Source organism: Aspergillus viridinutans, assembly GCF_018404265.1.
Source record: "Aspergillus viridinutans IFM 47045 DNA, scaffold_11, whole genome shotgun sequence".
NCBI lineage: Eukaryota > Fungi > Ascomycota > Eurotiomycetes > Eurotiales > Aspergillaceae > Aspergillus > Aspergillus viridinutans.
In genome coordinates this window covers 716,164-732,468 of record NW_025091227.1, presented here as the reverse complement: position 1 = coordinate 732,468, position 16,305 = coordinate 716,164, and the positions used below count along the sequence as shown (strand labels likewise).

At 51.7% G+C, this 16,305-nt stretch overlaps 7 protein-coding genes across 7 annotated transcripts; 3 read left to right on the top strand and 4 right to left on the bottom strand.

Moving 5' to 3' along the window:
- Window positions 1-758: 758 nt before the first annotated feature.
- On the top strand, window positions 759-1,874 carry Aspvir_002371 (glycosyltransferase family 32 protein; the record flags this gene model as incomplete). The annotated part of the gene is made up of 3 exons (XM_043273972.1): window positions 759-1,227; window positions 1,274-1,505; window positions 1,553-1,874. 3 exons carry the CDS (start codon window positions 759-761, stop codon window positions 1,872-1,874), a joined length of 1,023 nt encoding a protein of 340 aa, XP_043129907.1.
- Window positions 1,875-1,971: 97 nt separating this feature from the next.
- Aspvir_002370 (PIG-L family deacetylase) lies at window positions 1,972-3,033 on the bottom strand (the record flags this gene model as incomplete). The annotated part of the gene is made up of 4 exons (XM_043273971.1): window positions 1,972-2,326; window positions 2,379-2,446; window positions 2,504-2,694; window positions 2,739-3,033. The coding sequence occupies 4 exons, from the start codon at window positions 3,031-3,033 to the stop codon at window positions 1,972-1,974; spliced, it is 909 nt and encodes a 302-aa protein (XP_043129906.1).
- A 502-nt stretch (window positions 3,034-3,535) lies between these two features.
- Window positions 3,536-4,978, top strand: Aspvir_002369 (glycosyltransferase family 69 protein; the record flags this gene model as incomplete). Its single annotated transcript, XM_043273970.1, has 1 exon — window positions 3,536-4,978. One exon carries the CDS (start codon window positions 3,536-3,538, stop codon window positions 4,976-4,978), a length of 1,443 nt encoding a protein of 480 aa, XP_043129905.1.
- Window positions 4,979-4,992: 14 nt separating this feature from the next.
- On the bottom strand, window positions 4,993-6,297 carry och3 (glycosyltransferase family 32 protein; the record flags this gene model as incomplete). The annotated part of the gene is made up of 3 exons (XM_043273969.1): window positions 4,993-5,652; window positions 5,705-6,084; window positions 6,135-6,297. 3 exons carry the CDS (start codon window positions 6,295-6,297, stop codon window positions 4,993-4,995), a joined length of 1,203 nt encoding a protein of 400 aa, XP_043129904.1.
- Window positions 6,298-7,225: 928 nt separating this feature from the next.
- Window positions 7,226-9,509, bottom strand: Aspvir_002367 (glycosyltransferase family 2 protein; the record flags this gene model as incomplete). Its single annotated transcript, XM_043273968.1, has 4 exons — window positions 7,226-7,507; window positions 7,567-7,758; window positions 7,810-8,710; window positions 8,776-9,509. 4 exons carry the CDS (start codon window positions 9,507-9,509, stop codon window positions 7,226-7,228), a joined length of 2,109 nt encoding a protein of 702 aa, XP_043129903.1.
- A 2,699-nt stretch (window positions 9,510-12,208) lies between these two features.
- Aspvir_002366 (sugar porter family MFS transporter) lies at window positions 12,209-13,997 on the bottom strand (the record flags this gene model as incomplete). The annotated part of the gene is made up of 4 exons (XM_043273967.1): window positions 12,209-12,672; window positions 12,731-12,971; window positions 13,031-13,728; window positions 13,781-13,997. The coding sequence occupies 4 exons, from the start codon at window positions 13,995-13,997 to the stop codon at window positions 12,209-12,211; spliced, it is 1,620 nt and encodes a 539-aa protein (XP_043129902.1).
- Window positions 13,998-14,987: 990 nt separating this feature from the next.
- Window positions 14,988-16,219, top strand: Aspvir_002365 (NAD(P)-dependent alcohol dehydrogenase; the record flags this gene model as incomplete). Its single annotated transcript, XM_043273966.1, has 3 exons — window positions 14,988-15,011; window positions 15,066-15,194; window positions 15,266-16,219. 3 exons carry the CDS (start codon window positions 14,988-14,990, stop codon window positions 16,217-16,219), a joined length of 1,107 nt encoding a protein of 368 aa, XP_043129901.1.
- Between the last annotated feature and the right edge of the window lie 86 nt (window positions 16,220-16,305).

The following is a 16,305-nucleotide window of genomic DNA, read 5'->3' as shown; positions in this document are numbered from 1 at the left end:
GCTCTCATAAGTCTTCGCTAGAGCGGGCTACTCCGAATAAGTGAGCCGAGATATGATACGTCGAATGGTGGCAGTCAAGCACCCACGAACAAGTCCTCCAGTCGGAATCGATGACCACATGGGAAGAGCTTAGACACGCCCCGATTCAAGCTTCAGGTGGTAACCTGCATGAGCATAGCATATAGGGAGAGTTCCATCTATTGGGGACATCGGATCCGAACACGCCACTAGCCAGCACAAGGAGAAAAGTTGGGTCGCTTAGAATACACTATCCCACAGTAGTACACGTGATATATGCCGCATTAAGGAGTACCGTACCTGATCTCGTCTATTACCTGTGGAATACATAGGAGTCATAACGTCATCCCTTGTAATGCCATCCCTTGTCCCCTTGACCAGTCGATGGGATTGAAGCATATAGCATGAAACAGGCAAAGAAAAGAAAATCAGAAGAATAATAAATTAGTAAAAACACATACAGACGGCCAGCTAGTACAAATGACAGAAATACAAAGTCAGGGACTTCATACAGGGTTCAGCGCCACAATGTCCCGTCCGCCTCTGCGCGTTGCCAGTTAAGGTTCCCGAATAATTTCCAACAAAAGTCTCGCAGTTGGTTGGAGGGACCCGCAGAGATCTCCAGGCAGCAGTACCTCAGTCCCTGTACTGTGTAGTGTCTGGAATTTTTCCAGGGGCATACATGTAGATATTGCGAAGACCATCTGCAATGCCATGAAAATTGTCCGCTACTAGAGATCATGGCGCGCAATCGTCTCCGATTGCTTCTAACCATTCTTCTGGCGCTTTTGATCGCCGGCCTGTTCTCCTCCTCGCTTCAGCGATTATACTACCTCGTTCGACTCCCCTTTGTTTGGAAAGCCTCCTCCGCAGCCGCAATCATCTCGCATGAACATGACCGATTCGACGTCACATTCGCCGCCTACGAGGCCAATTACTCGACTGCCAATGCGGGACAGGCCCCCCTAATACCTCCCATACTGCATCACATTCACGTGGGCTCCAGACCGCCACGAGCGGAGTGGCTCGAGGCGCGCGAGCTGTGCCTGAAGCATCACGCGTCCTGGAGTACGTTCGTCTGGACCGAGGAGAGCGCGGAGAAGCTGGTTCGCGAGGAGTTTCCTCATCTATACTCGATGTGGAAGAGCTATCCGTATATGATCCAGCGGGTKGATGCGCTGCGGTATATGATTCTACAGAAGCACGGTGGTGAGTCTACTACCTGGGCAGCAGTGTGATGGAGCTGACTCAACAGGCGTCATCCTCGACTATGACCTGGCGTGTAAACGATCTCTCGAGCCTCTGCGGCAATTCGACTTTGTCGCTCCAGCCGCCCACCCCGCCGGTCTCTCCATCGGCATGATGCTCTCCTCGCCGGGGAATCCGTACATCAAGGCGCTGGTCGACAACCTCCCGCTGTACAACCACCGGTGGTTATATCTCCCGTATGTCACGGTCATGTTCAGCACAGGCTGCCACTACGCTTCGTAAGTTTTACAACAACAAATACTGTATTCAAGTCTAATGCATACAGAACAATCTACACCCTCCAGTCCAACCGATCCTCTCTCCGCATCCTGTCCGGCCCGCCCGACGCACCGCGCATGCACATGCTGAACGGGCAGGTCAACACCCCGCTCTTCCGCCACCTGGGCTCGTCCTCCTGGCATAACCGCGACGCGCGGCTGATCTCGCTGTTTAAGAATCTCGATCAGCGGGCGCTGTTCGCGGTATTGGTTTTTAGTCTCTTTGCTGCCACGACGATGATACTGTGCTGTGTGCACCGTGCGCGCGGCCGATCTTCGGACGAGGAGCAAAGCACGCCTGTCTCGAAGTCGTTGACCAAGAGTGCTTAGTTGGCGTCTCCATTATATACCGTTTTTTATCTTGTTATGTATCTTGTTACGCATGGGCTGTCTAGAACCATTGTTTGTATATACTTCTGAATCGACATCAAGCTACCAGTTTATTCAAATTGTTAAACCACATATACCGACTAATCACCAAGTAAAGCGACCGATCCCACGAGTACTGGCTCGCGTGCTGGCTGAATGCCGCTCGCGAGACGAGGTACGTCCGCCAGGGACTCACCAGCAGGACCTTGTCGTTGTATGCATCTAGCGGAGAAAGATCATGGACGCCGTCTGCCGCGCTCGCTGCGGGAGAGGTAAGGATAGCTTTGAGAATGCGCCACGAGAACGGGATAGCGGTAGGGACGAGGTCGATAAGCGACGAGTATTTGCGGAGGAGGAAGGTGCTTTGCAGTGCGTATGCGGGCGGCGCTTGCGGTGTGCTTGCGATGTATTTTCTGGCCTGTTAGTTGCATTAGGGACAGGTGGAGATGAAGAGAACGAACGAACCGGACACCGGCGCTGACAGCTCTGTGGTTGACATGGCCCGAGACGCCTCCATTATCGAAGGTGATGATCTAGAAGATGAGTACCAGTACCAGCACCAGCATTCAATTGCACGGCAAAGGACATACCAAGTCAACATTCCATTTCTGGACGTGCGACGCAACAAGGTCCTTGACCAGGTCCTCATTCCACCATTTCTTGGGATTATCCTGCAGCTCGGCATTGTCCAGTACGACGCAGCGATCGGGGACGATGCCCAGCACGGAGCAGCTATCGTGGATTTCCTGTCGGCGACGCTCGCCTATTCCCTCGTAATTTCCTAGGCGAGTAAGCATTAGACGATACAACTGATGTTCAACGTACCCGAGGATATCACCAGCAAAGCCCGCTGCACGTGCGGATCATCGCGTCGGTAGGTGATGCTCGGACTGAAGAAGAGCGTCTCGTCGTCCGGGTGGGCAGTTACGAGGAGGATACTCCTTGCGTGCTGAAACGCGACGGGCACCAGCCGCGGGTCATTTGCCAGGTAATACGCAAGCAGGACATAGAGACATAGGGCAGTGAGGGCTACAATGAAAAAGAGAGATAAAGCTACCCGGGCTAGTTTTCGTCGTTGGCCTTGCCGGCCGAGGCGCTGGACTATCCAGACGAGCTTCATGTTGTATCGATGATCATTCGGTTCCAGCGCATCAATTGTACTTGGGAGTTGTAGTCTGACTAAATTGACACCAGATGATCGCGTCATTGCAAGGCCAGGATGAGTGTAACCTGGTTTGCGACTTCCAGGTTGCAAGACAATAAGACAATACCAACGGAATACACGGTTATACGGTTATACCATTACACAGCTGCCCCCACAGCTCTTGGATTTGCGTCTGGCAGCTCTGTTACCTCTGGGCAAAGCTTGATAAGTTTTGAGTTAGCGTTTCCGAATGCTCGTCGTTGCACCAATCCAACTGCGCAAAATCCGTCTGCCTACAGGACCCTGGTGTTTGCGCAGTTCTAGTGAAGTTAATCCGTGGTCCTCGATCGGTCTCGCGTATTTTGACTTTATGGCGTTGGGCACATAACAGACTAATAGCATCCTGACAATGTGACTAGAATTGTCTTTTCTCTAATTAGAGAAAATATCGCGCATCCTCTGTGCTCAACCGCCAGCCATGTCCTGGGTGCGCGCCAAATTCCTGTTCCTGGCCTCCAGGCTACTCCGCCTCCCCTCCTGGTCAGGGTATTCCGTGCTTCCCCGATCGTCTGGCCATAGTAGAGCTATCTTTTCCCGGAGTCCGCGGACCCCCTACCGCCGTATCATCCTGCTTGTCCGGATAGCAGTAGCAATTCTTGTGTGCGATATCATACTGACGCCCATCTTCTGGCCTTCGTACACGCACCTCCCGCCCTGCTATGAGAACCTCAGAAAAATAGTTTCAACTTCCGGCCCCCCCGGACGAGGAAACCCCCACAATGAAAAGGTATTCATCGCCGCCATCTTGTACGATCGCAATGGGGAGCTCGCCGGCGGCCAATGGGGCGATGCGCTCGTGCAGCTGATCGACCTGCTCGGGCACGACAACGTCTTTCTCAGCCTGTACGAGAACAACAGCGGGCAAAAGGGCCCGCAAGCCCTCGACGCTCTATCGCAGCGGATCCCAATCAACAAGTCCATCGTGGTCGATGTCGACGAGCACACCACCTTCGATACCTTCCCCCGCGTCACGCTCCCCAATGGCCAAAAACGCATCAAGCGCATCGACTACCTAGCCACACTGCGGAACCGCGCTCTGCGCCCCCTCGATGAGCAGAACCTCATCAAGTACGATAAACTCCTCTACCTCAACGATGTCTACTTCAACCCCGTCGAAGCCCTCCAGCTCCTCTTCTGCACAAACGCTCATTCCCAGCGGACTACCCCGGCCTACCGCGCCGCCTGCGCCGTGGACTTTAGCAACCCCTTCAAATTCTACGACAGCTACGCCACCCGCGACCTGGCAGGCTACGGCATCGGCCTCCCGTTCTTCCCCTGGTTCACGACAGCAGGGCACGGACGGAGTCGGAACGATGTGCTGGCGGGCCGGGACGCGGTGCGCGTGCGCAGCTGCTGGGGCGGGATGGTCGCGTTCGACGCGTGGTATTTCCAGAAGGAACGTCCGGTGCGGTTCCGCGCTGACGACGAGGTATTCTGGGATGCGTCGGAGTGTTGTCTTGTGCATGCGGATGTGCAGGATGCGCCGCGCGATGTAGACGAGATTCAGGATACCGGGGTGTATATGAATCCGTTTGTGCGGGTTGCGTATACGCCGAGGACGCTGGCGTGGCTGGGGACCACGAGGCGGTTTGAGCGGTTGTATGCGCGTGTGCATGATCTGCTGAATAGGGTTGTCGGGCTGCCGTGGTATAATCCGCGGAGGGCGGAGGTGGCTGGCTCAAAAGTGCAGCGGGAGGTCTGGGTGCCTGATGAGGGGTTACAGAGTGGTGGTTCGTTTCGGATGGTGGAGGTTACGGCAGGGAATGGTGGGTTCTGCGGCCGACGGGGGATGGAGGTGGTGGTGGAAGATAGAAGACCGGATCAGGATGGGTTCGAAGCTCTACCTCTTCCGTCTCAATAACATTATATACATGATTAGAATGATGATGTATGAGGGACCTTGGTCCACTCCCTGCACCGACCAAACACCGTCCGACAGAATTTTCCATACTCCACTATAAGGTCGAATTTTCTCCACGAGCCCTGCGCTCGATGGAGTAGTCGCGCAGACGGATCTGTCGGGGGTTTCGAGCCCATATTGCCATATTTGCCTCTCCCCGGGCTGAACCCCGTAATCGGAAGAACCAAGACATCCTCCACAAACTTACTCTTGCCCCCATCATGCAATCCCGTCAGCGCATTCCACCGGAGCCCTGTAGTCGCCATCAGCCAATTCTGCGCCGCCTCGGTGAACGCAACCGGGCCGGTCAGAATCAGCGGATCGACTGTGTCTTTTGCGGCCTCACTCGACACCTCCTGCATCGCCGCAGAGAATCTGTCAATAAACATCTGGAGGACCGGATGCCCCGGCCCCCAGGCAAAAGCCCATTGCGTTAGTTGCACGGGGTAGGTATACCCCATCCGCCAATACAAGTCGCTGTCAGGAGAACAATCAGCCTCTAGGCCGACGATTGCGCGGACAAGCTTGGTGGACGTGTACACGTCGCCTGTTTCCGGGTCGCGCCAGGGCTGGATGTCCGAAGCGTTGATCCAGTTCTTGGGCTTGCGGAGGGGCTCAGTATCCATATCTCCGTACTGGACATTGATTAATATCCGCAAGTAGATGAGAGACGGGAAAGGGACGTACCACACCGCCGATCCACTTCGAAACCAGAACACGAAAAACATCCGTTCGTTCGACGTTGCTAGCAAGCGCGTAGAACTGCTTCTCCAGACCGGGCTCAAAGTGCTTAATGAACTGGTCGATCCCCTCGTCCTCCCAGAGGAAGTAGGCCATCTCATCCTCTTCGACAGCTCGGAGCCATTTCTCCGTGCTCTGCCGGATTGGCAGAGGCCATGTCTGCAGATCGGTATTCTTCCATGTCTGATGGACGATCATCGGGATGCTGGAGTGAGGTATCTGTCTTTGAGGCGCTTGCGCTTTGTCGGAAGCTAGTTTTGCTGCTTCGACAATGCTTTCTGGTCCAGTCGTAGCATTTTCCAGCCACGAAGGAGGAATATACCATACTACCTTTGTTAGTGGACGTGAGACCCGGGAAACTGAATCTATATCTCACCACCTCCTTTTCCACTGGGCGGATAGACGTATTTTAGTAGTAACGGCGTATCACCGGTCACTTCCGCATCCTCGTCTCCGAAAGAATGCAACAACCAGAGGACCGTGGCGACCAGGAGAGTTGCGACAATAGCCTGTCGCGTGAAGCGCCTGCGAATTCCCATCACAAATCAAATGGACTATACCAGTACCACAGGAATAATCTCAGATCAGTTATCACATAGCTAGTCGGCGGGGATGTGAAGAACAGAGGTTTAACAGGGGCTCACAGAAAGCTAGGGCCAATCATTTAGGGTTATACTTTAGTGCAACAGCCACGCCGTCCAGGCAGCAAAAATGAGCACTTTTACCCATGAAACAATTCTATATCAAATTGGGGTGTGCTGAATTATGGCCAGCTTACTTTAACCAGGAATGGACCGTGGTGGAACTGTCCAAGTTATGCATCCAATTACATCCATATGACGACTTACAAGATAGTCATTCCAGCAAGGAAAATGTTCAAGCCTTGCCAAGCATTCTTTTCCTTAGCCAAATTCCTGCCAGTTGACCCGGCATAGCATTAAGCTAATAGTGCTCAGCAGGAAAGCACTAGAACACGGCGATCCACCACCTCTAAGCAAGTCTATCCACAATTCATCATAATTCTGGGTCTACTAGAGTCTACCGTTCGGCAAGTCTATGACGCTATCCAATGACAAATCGCAGAAGATGAAGACACCGATGTGATTGACTCAAACCGCAAGCCTGATTGCCTGCGCTAAATTCAAATATCACTAATCCGGCGGAGGAGTGAACTGGGATGGTTCTCCCAAGTTCGCCGTGCATGATCAAGCAGGATACTCAGCCATGGTGTTTCGGATGGATAATGGGGCTATAATGTTTGGCTCTGTCAGCTGGATTGTTTTATCAAGCCATGAATTGGTATCGATATGATATTGGAGATGGCTGGTGGAATAGCGCAAAAGATGGAATATGTTCGGTGTAGAGGAAGATACGAAGCATCCGTAAGAATATACATATTATCCAGTATCATAAGATGTGCAGACCTGGCGGCAATGTCTCTATATATGGACTGATCATACAAGCCGGTCAACCAGAAGGATATCTCTCCGCTGGCAACTCGGCAATAAAAAGATCTCTATTATGTACAGTCGCATCGACGTCGACGGTTCTCACGGTCAGACTCCTCCCCAGGCCCTTTAGCCTATCCCCTGGGCTGTCCGTCATTTCTTCCAATTTCAACACCATCCCAACCGCCTTGTGGTCCTCCGTGAGCTTCGGGTGTCGGCGGGCAAAATATCGGGCATATTTGACTAGCGACCAGTAACAGCTGGCGACGTTGGTCAAGGTCATGAGGAGCTTGTATGGCATCTTTTCCGGTCAGTACCATGCAGAGAAGAATGTAGAGACAAAGGGCGACGGCAACGTACATAATACCCAAGGACAACCTTCCAGCAAATCCGCTCTTTCTTCAGACGCAAATGAACCTCGTTGAATATGATGACGTGAAGTAAATAGAGCCCCAGTGTCGACATTATAAGGGCAATGCAGAACTCGGGTCGTACAATTAACGATATTGGAAGGGTAAATGGAGTGAGGATGTACAGAAGCGTCTCGTATATCTGTCTAGTCAGTATCGAGTCAAGCAAAGAGTAAAGGTCGAAAATGCCTACCTCTTGAAGGACCAAGAGCTTTGTCGCGAATTCCCACCGACCCAGCTTCCACGATGCAAAGAGGTACGAGAGGTTATACCACAAGCCATTGGCGACAAAAAAGTTCCACCGCAGGAATCGCTGCTTGAAGACCGTGGGCTCGCCGAATCCGCCTCGGTCTTCGTCGATTTCGCCAAACAGCACACTGGCGGGTGTCGTGGTCTCCACGAAGACGGCGCTACACATTTGGATTCGTCCCCCTAAGCGCCGACAGCTATCACCCAGGAACCAGTCCTCGCTAATGGAAAAGCCAGGGTGATTGTGGAGGGTCCGCTTCAGAAACGTCCGTTCCCATAGCGAGATGGCGCCGTGGGGGAACGTCGCGCTGCCGATCCGCCCTGCAAAACACCGGGTCAGGCCGGACAGTTTGTACTCGAGGTCTTGTGCTTGCTGGCAATACGATCCGCGCGAGGAATCGGGTCCGACGGATTTGATCGTGTAGCCGATGCAGCGGACTTCTTCGTTGAGGCGGGACACGACCACAGGGAAGTTGGGCGGGAGGATACAATCGTCGTCGATCAAGAGGACATTGCGAAAGTCTTTGACAGCGTAGCAACCGATGAATATCGCAATAATCTTTGACCCCACGGGTGACCATATGTGATTGACTCCGTAGCTGCGGCAGATCTCCTCGGTGTTGTCCAGCGGTTGGGACGAGTTCCCGTTTGCAATAACGTAGATATGCGACGCCGGGAAGATTTGGAGCGCGGCCTCGAGCGTTTTGTCGATGATGGGAGCCGATCTGTAGCAGGGGATTAGGAGCGCAGTGTCCGTGGGTTGTGGAGTAATCCGGCGCTGTTGGAAGAACTCTGGTCCAGGGGAGGTGTCCTCGAATGTGGTAAGAAGGGGGGTATACGAATAGCTACCGTTGTCCGACTGTGAGCCGTTGTTCATTGAATTGCGCCTTCGCGTCCGAGGGAGACTTACAACACGAGAAGACCGATGACAATCGCCCAGCCGCCCTGAAACACTGTTTTATTCTGCATGATCCAGTGAAGCCACCATACTGCTCCCTTCCACAGAGGTACCCCGATCAGAACAAAGTACACGAACAGTACAAGGACCGTGTATACTGCATACTCGAACAGCATCCGACGCCAGTATCTTCGCTGATGCTTGATCTTAACGAGGGCGGCCCTGTTGTACAGACTTCGGACGCTGCCTGTCCGTATGTCGCGCGGCGTGCTCCTTAGGGACTGGCCTACCGGTAGCGAGTTCCGATAGCTAAACCTGTTGTGTGTGCGTGGGTGAAGAGACGCTCGAGTATACTGACAGCCCTGAAGGTCCTGCGACGACGCTGCATCGTATGAAATGTAAACAGGATCTTCTCGAGAGATCGATCCGGTAGAGGGGCTGGATGGACCGTCATTCGTCCTGCCGTTTTCCGAGAGAGATACGTCTTCCCTTCCTTCTTCAATGGCGAATGTCTCGCTAAGACGACCATATTGTGTCGTGGGCTGATATGCTCCGCGATCCGCCCAGCTTATAGTTGACACTCTCTTCTTGGGAACGTGAATCTCGTACTCCGAATGGTCCTCCTCGCCTATGGAAAATCTTTGACGGTTGCGATGATCCTCGTCGTCCGTCGCGGAGACCGACGCCAACAGATTGTCCGGAACATATATCCTTTCTGCGATGCTCCCGTTTGCACTTGTGAGCATCTTTTCCTTGGTGCTTGTATATAAGCTTTCGCAAAAGCCGCATCATTTAGGTTCGAAACTCTGTGAGGAAGATCGAGGTCATATGAACGCAGGACGACCCGCCCTTCTTTCGAGGGCTTGACCATATTTATTTGGTTGGTCGTTCGTTCCTGCAGTAGCACGCTTTGGACGGTGTCATAGCTTCTAACTCGCTGGCCAAGGTATTTCTGTACTATCCCACAGCTCCTGAGATATGCACGGAAAGGACTCTGATCGGTGGGCCGGGCCGATCTGCTCCATGGTGAACTCGCATAGCTCATATGAGAGCATTGCTGGATTGGGAAACAGTCCATCTCATTCTGCGAGCCTCTCTGGCAAACCCGGAACCAAATATCAAATCAGGGGGATCAGAGGCCGTTTTTTCCCTTAACGGCGCGGGCCCGTCCTCGTCTCAGCAGCCATGGTTTAGAGATATGCAAGGGACAGTCCCCCGGAGCTACGGACCGCCAATAGGTGACATATTTCAGTGGGGATATATCTTCCGTGTACCCGTGGAGCTTCTCAATCTGACATTCCTGTCACCTTTTCGCCAGACTCTATCCCAGAGGCTGGCAATGGGATAGCCCTAACAAAATGGCGTACACAAGCTCAGTGGGGTTCTCACAAAGAAAGGACTGGGGCACCGCTTGCTGGGATGGATGGGATAGGACTTTGTTGCGGACTCTCAGAAACACGTTCGGTCCTCTTGAGATGTTTCCATCCAGCATTCCGATGGCGGCGTAACATGCATAACCGTTAACAGGCCGTCCCGCTGGTTGGGTGGATGTTACTTCCGCTCACCGTAGCACATAGTTATAGATTTTGTTATTAGGCTTTAACCATAACAAAAGTGTAAGTAAGCATCTAAACACCTTATACCGGTGTCAGGACTCCTTTCTCTGGTTGACTTTCTCACCACAATGCTACACTGTAGTCTCTCATATATTGGTGAAGTGGAATAAATTGGCCAAATATCACTGCTCATAACACTATGTCAACATCATATTAACAGTAATAACAAGGCCGACTGAGGCAGTTGCCTTGTCTCCATTGAACACGCCCATACACCAGATAATGTGCCTTGTCACACCCTCCTCAACCATCAATCCCTCTGGCAATGAATGCATTAACGCCAAGGGGTAAAGGCTCGCGCTTTGACACTGCCCTTGCTCTTGAGATTCCCCGGCCCGCTGCAGTGGAATGATTGTGCGCCCATACAGCATGTCAGGTTTGCACACGCCCTCGGAATTTATTTTGACAGGTGGAGCGCCCTGGTGCCTTTGTTCGCGCGTTGAATAGCATTCTAGCTCATTTACTGGGTTGTACAGGAATCGAGTCAAATCTGCTAGTTGCCATGGACATTGGGACTGTACACTTTGTGTCTGAGACATCGTGTGTCGGTGCCTTGTTCCGTCCAACGGCCGAGTATTTACAAAGGAACACATTCTTTTTACCCACATCCGCCGCAGCTAGGGAGGGAACACCAAATAACTCAGATATCAACTACTATATAGCAGGGATATCAAACACTAAGATGGATATTAAATCCTTATGCACTAAGGTAGTACGCTGTATAGTTAGAATTTATAGAAATATAGAAGATATAGGGGGGTACTCTGCCACTAGTACTGCATATTCAAATACATCTATACATATCAAGGTACGTTGGTAGCACTATCCTATTATAAGCATTTAATGTCCCTACTTATATGAAAATCAACGTTGATACTACTCTGTATATAAGCTTTAATATACTAAATGTACTCTATCCCACATATGGTTTGATATCCGTGGGGCTGGTGGCATGTAGTGACTCCCTTTGTCCAAATGTCTCCCCTGGAAGGGAAAAGGTACCTCATTCTGTTCCACGGAAACCAATAGAATCATCCGCTGATGACTGAACAGATACGCTTTTATTCTTGTTGGAATTAACGTTGCAATAGCAGATAGAGTGTATTTAGTCTGCCGTTAGAGCTTCTTGATCGTCGCTTGGTTCCATGGGTCGCTGTTATCCCTGTTCTACGGCACTAATCGGTGTTCCACTGTCATTCCTCGGGATTTGGTCGGCCGTGTCTGCCTTAGGACTGTTGTTCGTTCATGCTGATGAAACACCTGAATAAGACTTTTAGTAGGCTCTGACATGATTATGTGCATCTGGTCAGTTTGTTGATCTCTTGGTCAGGATATTATCGTTGCACTTGAGTGCTTTGCTTCTGGGTGGCGTAGGGGTAAGGAGCAGATATTTTCTCTGCGTAAGAATTAATTTGTTGTCTTTGTTTATTGTCCATTCTAGTAAATATGGGAGGTGAATTCTCGATGCCGGGGTGTTTGACCCTCACAAGTTATATATATATTAGCAGTTGCTAACTTTTGCTACAACACAGAGTAACCCACGCAGGTGCTGTAACGCTATAGCTCTTGAAATTTGATTATAGAACCTATTAGTACAATTGCTAGTCTTTTTCAAAACATTGTATTAATATATTGAGCACTCTGTAGGCTTAGCATGTACAATACAATCAGTAGCGCTATAAGACCCAGGACTAAGTACTATTCACATCGGTACCCTATCTTTAGTGCTTGGTACTAACTGCTGCTATACAACCATGGGTTAAGACATGTCATCATCCACTAGATACCAAAGAGAATATAGCCAAAATCTCCTTGACGGTCCGGCTACCTCAAACAAGCTCCTTCCCATGATCATTCTTCACCTCGGCAACCTCCATGACTTCTCCGTCCCCATCCGCAAACGCCTGGTCCCCGAATAAGACGGCAATTTCCTCAAGAGTATTATTTGCAGTCTCCACATAGTAAAAGTGAACCAGGCCCGCGGAGAAGAGACAGAATCCCGCAATCAGCAGGTAGAAGTACCCATGGATACCTGCAAACGCATCCGGAGACACCATGCCGATGATAAAGTTGAAGATCCAGTTGCTCGTGGTAGCCAGCGCCATTCCCTTACTGCGGCCGCGCAGGGGGAAGATCTCCGCGGGGAGAAGCCAGGGCATCGGGCCCCAGGTGAAGCCGTAGACGATGTTATAGAGCATGACGAAGGCGTATTGGCCGTTGGCTTTGACTGTGATGTCCAGATTGGCGTCGGTGAAAGCGCAGACGATACCGAGCAGAACTGCCATGGCGAGGCCTGGTTGATAAAAGAGTTAGCTGGCCGTATGGTTTTGGCAAGGCACTGTGAGACTCACCTCCTAGAATGAGCAAAGGTTTCCGCCCCCATCTATCCGCTAACCACCATGTTACGATTGTAGCGGCTGTGTACGGAAGCGCATTGGCAGCTGTGTACAGGAGCGATTTCCGATTGTCAAATCCGGCGGATGCAAGGGTGCTCGGAAGGTAGAATGAGATGATGTTGATTCCGTTCAGCTGGGCGAACATCTGGACCGTGATTCCAACGATCGTTCGTTTGCGGTAACGAGTAAACATTTCCTGTTCATCGTATTAGCGAGATTGAACCTCACAGAGTCGTAACAGGTTGTCAGGCCTACCTTCCAACTCGACTTTCCAAGGTTGGTTTCGTATATGACTGCTTCTTGGATCTCGAGAAAGACCTGCTGCACATGTTCTGCCTCTGTGTCACCTCCAGAATGCAAGTCCGCAACAGTCTGCAAACTCTCTTGCATAAAACCATTCTTCGCCAGCCAACGAGGTGTCTCCGGCAAGAAAAAGGACATGGCCAACAAGATAAAAGAAAGAATGATTTGAACGATGAACGGGCCCTGCCACGACATATGGCTCGGTAAAAGGAAATTGAAGCCGTAGTCCACCCAGCACGACAACATGTACCCTGCAATCAGGAACGTATACTCGATTCCTACCATAAGACCACGCCGATGTGGGGCTGCAATCTCCGTCTGAATAATAGGCACGGTCATGGACAGAAATCCGACTCCCAGACACTGGATGGTACGGCCGGCAATAAACGTGGCGAAGTCGGGAGCGAAGATTTGAATGAATGCACTGAAGAAGTAGATGAAGCCGCCGATGCGGACACACTTCTTTCGTCCGATGATGTCGCCGAGACGCCCTGCAATGAGTCCACCCACGGCTGCTGATGCTTGGAGACATGCGACTGAAATGCCCGTGATAGATGGATCGACTGCATTCGTGGTGCCGTCTGCACCGCCATAGTCTTTGAAGAAGCGAGACACAAAAACGGGATTGACCAACAAGCCGGACATAATACCTATTGCCGTTAGTATTAGCACGTCCAGCGTCCAGCTTGTAGGTGGTTATACCAGAGTTGTATCCAAACAATGCATCGCCCAAACTTCCAAAGGCACATGTCGCATACAGCAATGGAGCTCCCTTGAACGGATATCTGGCAGTGACCTTCTTGGGCTTGAGCTTTCTCTCCAGCCAGCCTTGTTGCTCTGCAACCTGCGCAGCCACAGCTTGCGAGCGGCCTTTGATGGCCGCATTGTGCGCCGTCGCAGACGTTCTTCTGACACTCATGGTCTCGAGAAAAGAAAAAGGAATACAAATCAGCTGTTAGATGCCGGTCATTGACAATCAGTCCCAGCCAGGTGGCAGCGGCTCTATTTCTAGTTTTCTACCCCGGAGTGTGGTCCCATGGGGAAGTTAGACTTTTCTCCAGGTCAAGGTGTAGGGCCGACTTGCAAGCATCCCACAACGCCATGTTCAAGTCTGCCCCAAACTCCACAATTCAGTCTCATCACGGCACTTGGTCGGAGATCTCGTGTCTCTGTCTTGGAGCCGAATAGTCTTTCAAGAAAAGTTCTCAGGCTCGGGATTTGTATGTAAGACTTACTCGATGCAGCCAATCATTGTGTAACCATGACCCGCAGGCACGCTCGAGCACAGGTTGAGTCCAGAGGTCAACCGCAATGATTGGCCAATGGCTCCTCGAGGCCTACCGGTTCCGATGGACGAGTAACCCGGACTATTCAGTGGCTTCGGTTCCGTGCCCACAGTAAAGTCAATTGGACTCGCCAAGTCCAACTCGGTTTCGGTAGGACCAGACAAGTCACGTGTTCACAGATGCAAGGCAAGGGTTATAGAAGTTTTGATTGTAAACGATGACAACGTTGAAATTTGGTGCTTGTGACTTCGGTTAGCAGGGACTCACGAAATAATGTGTTCATAGAGCGAGTTGTCGCTATGTTGGAATGTCTCCTCTCGGCCGGATGGTCGCAAAGAGGACGACTTCGGCTATCTACTACACAACCACGAATCGTTGTATTCTATCACAAAGCGCGCCATTTTAGTCAGGACAGACTTCAGACGGAACAGTAGACGAGTACACAACCATCTGGAGTGGGATCGGCCCGACTAGACGGACCCGAATAGGGACAATATCCGCCGGAACCGATGCGCACGGAATCGGTACGTCACGGGGTAGGATACACCAACCGCAGGATGAAAGAATTTAAAGACTGGAGGAAACCGTGAAAAGTATATTCCATTGAACACACAGTTGCAAGTATGACGGTTACAACACCGAATCAGGTTGGTGTAGTCTTGGTGTCGTCTTTGTCCTCTCACTCACCTCAAATCACCCAGGCGGTAAATCAGGCCTTTGTTTTGCATCCCGGAGGATCATTCCACTATGAGCAGCGTGCTGTACCTACGCTGGGATCAGATCGAGATGTGCTTGTCCGAATTATAGCAACCGGTTTATGCGGTTCAGATGTGGGTGGATCGCTTCGTTCATGGTCGGAGATTGCCTGCCAACATTGAAAGCTAAGTTGTCGGATACATAGGTACATTACTGGCAGCACGGCCGTATAGGACGATATATCGTCGAAAATCCAATCATCTTGGGTCACGAGTCATCCGGCATTGTGGTTGAATGCGGAAGCAAATCAGGTTTTGCTGTAGGGGATCGTGTCGCACTGGAGCCTGGTGTCGCGTGCAATATCTGCCGCTATTGCCGTGCGGGCAGATACAATCTCTGCCGGGAGATGCGCTTCGCCGCCACGCCTCCCTATGATGGGACACTTGCGACTTATTATCTCGTCCCAGCAGAGTGCTGCTATAAGCTGCCCGCACATGTCTCGCTACGGGACGGTACCCTGGTTGAGCCGCTCAGCGTGGCTGTGCACAGTTGTCGACTCGCAGGAGATATGCAGGGAAAAACAGTCGTCGTCTTCGGCGCGGGCCCGGTCGGCCTGCTCTGCGTGGCCGTGGCGCGTGCTTTTGGGGCGTCAACTGTGCTCGCTTTGGACGTTGTGCTCAGCAGACTCGGCTCTGCGCTGAAATACGGGGCCACGCACACATACCAGATGACACCTGAGTCCCCGGAACAGAATGCAGAGGACATTCTAAATACGGTGGAACCGGAGATAGGCGCCGACGTTGTGCTGGATGCCACCGGTGCGGAACCTTGCATGAACTGCGGTATTCATATCCTCGCTTCTGGAGGAACGTTCGTCCAGGTGGGTTTGGGGAAGCCGAATCCCTCCCTTCCGGTCGGTCAGATCTGCGACAAAGAGATCGTCTTCAAAGGGAGTTTTCGATACGGTCCGGGGGATTACCAGACGGCAATCGAGCTGCTCCACTCTCGTCGGATTAGACTAGATGGTCTCGTCACCCACGAGTTTCCGTTCACACAGGCAGAAGACGCGTTCAAGAATGTCGTCAGCCGAGCAGGGATCAAAAGTGTCATCTACGGGCCTGGTGTAGACGAGCATATAGCGAAAGCCACGTTGACATAGAGTGACTATGCGCCCGTTGCTGTAACTGAGGTGTCATTTCCTTCTGTTTCCTAGAAAACGGTCATATGTCTGGCCAATGTATAAAG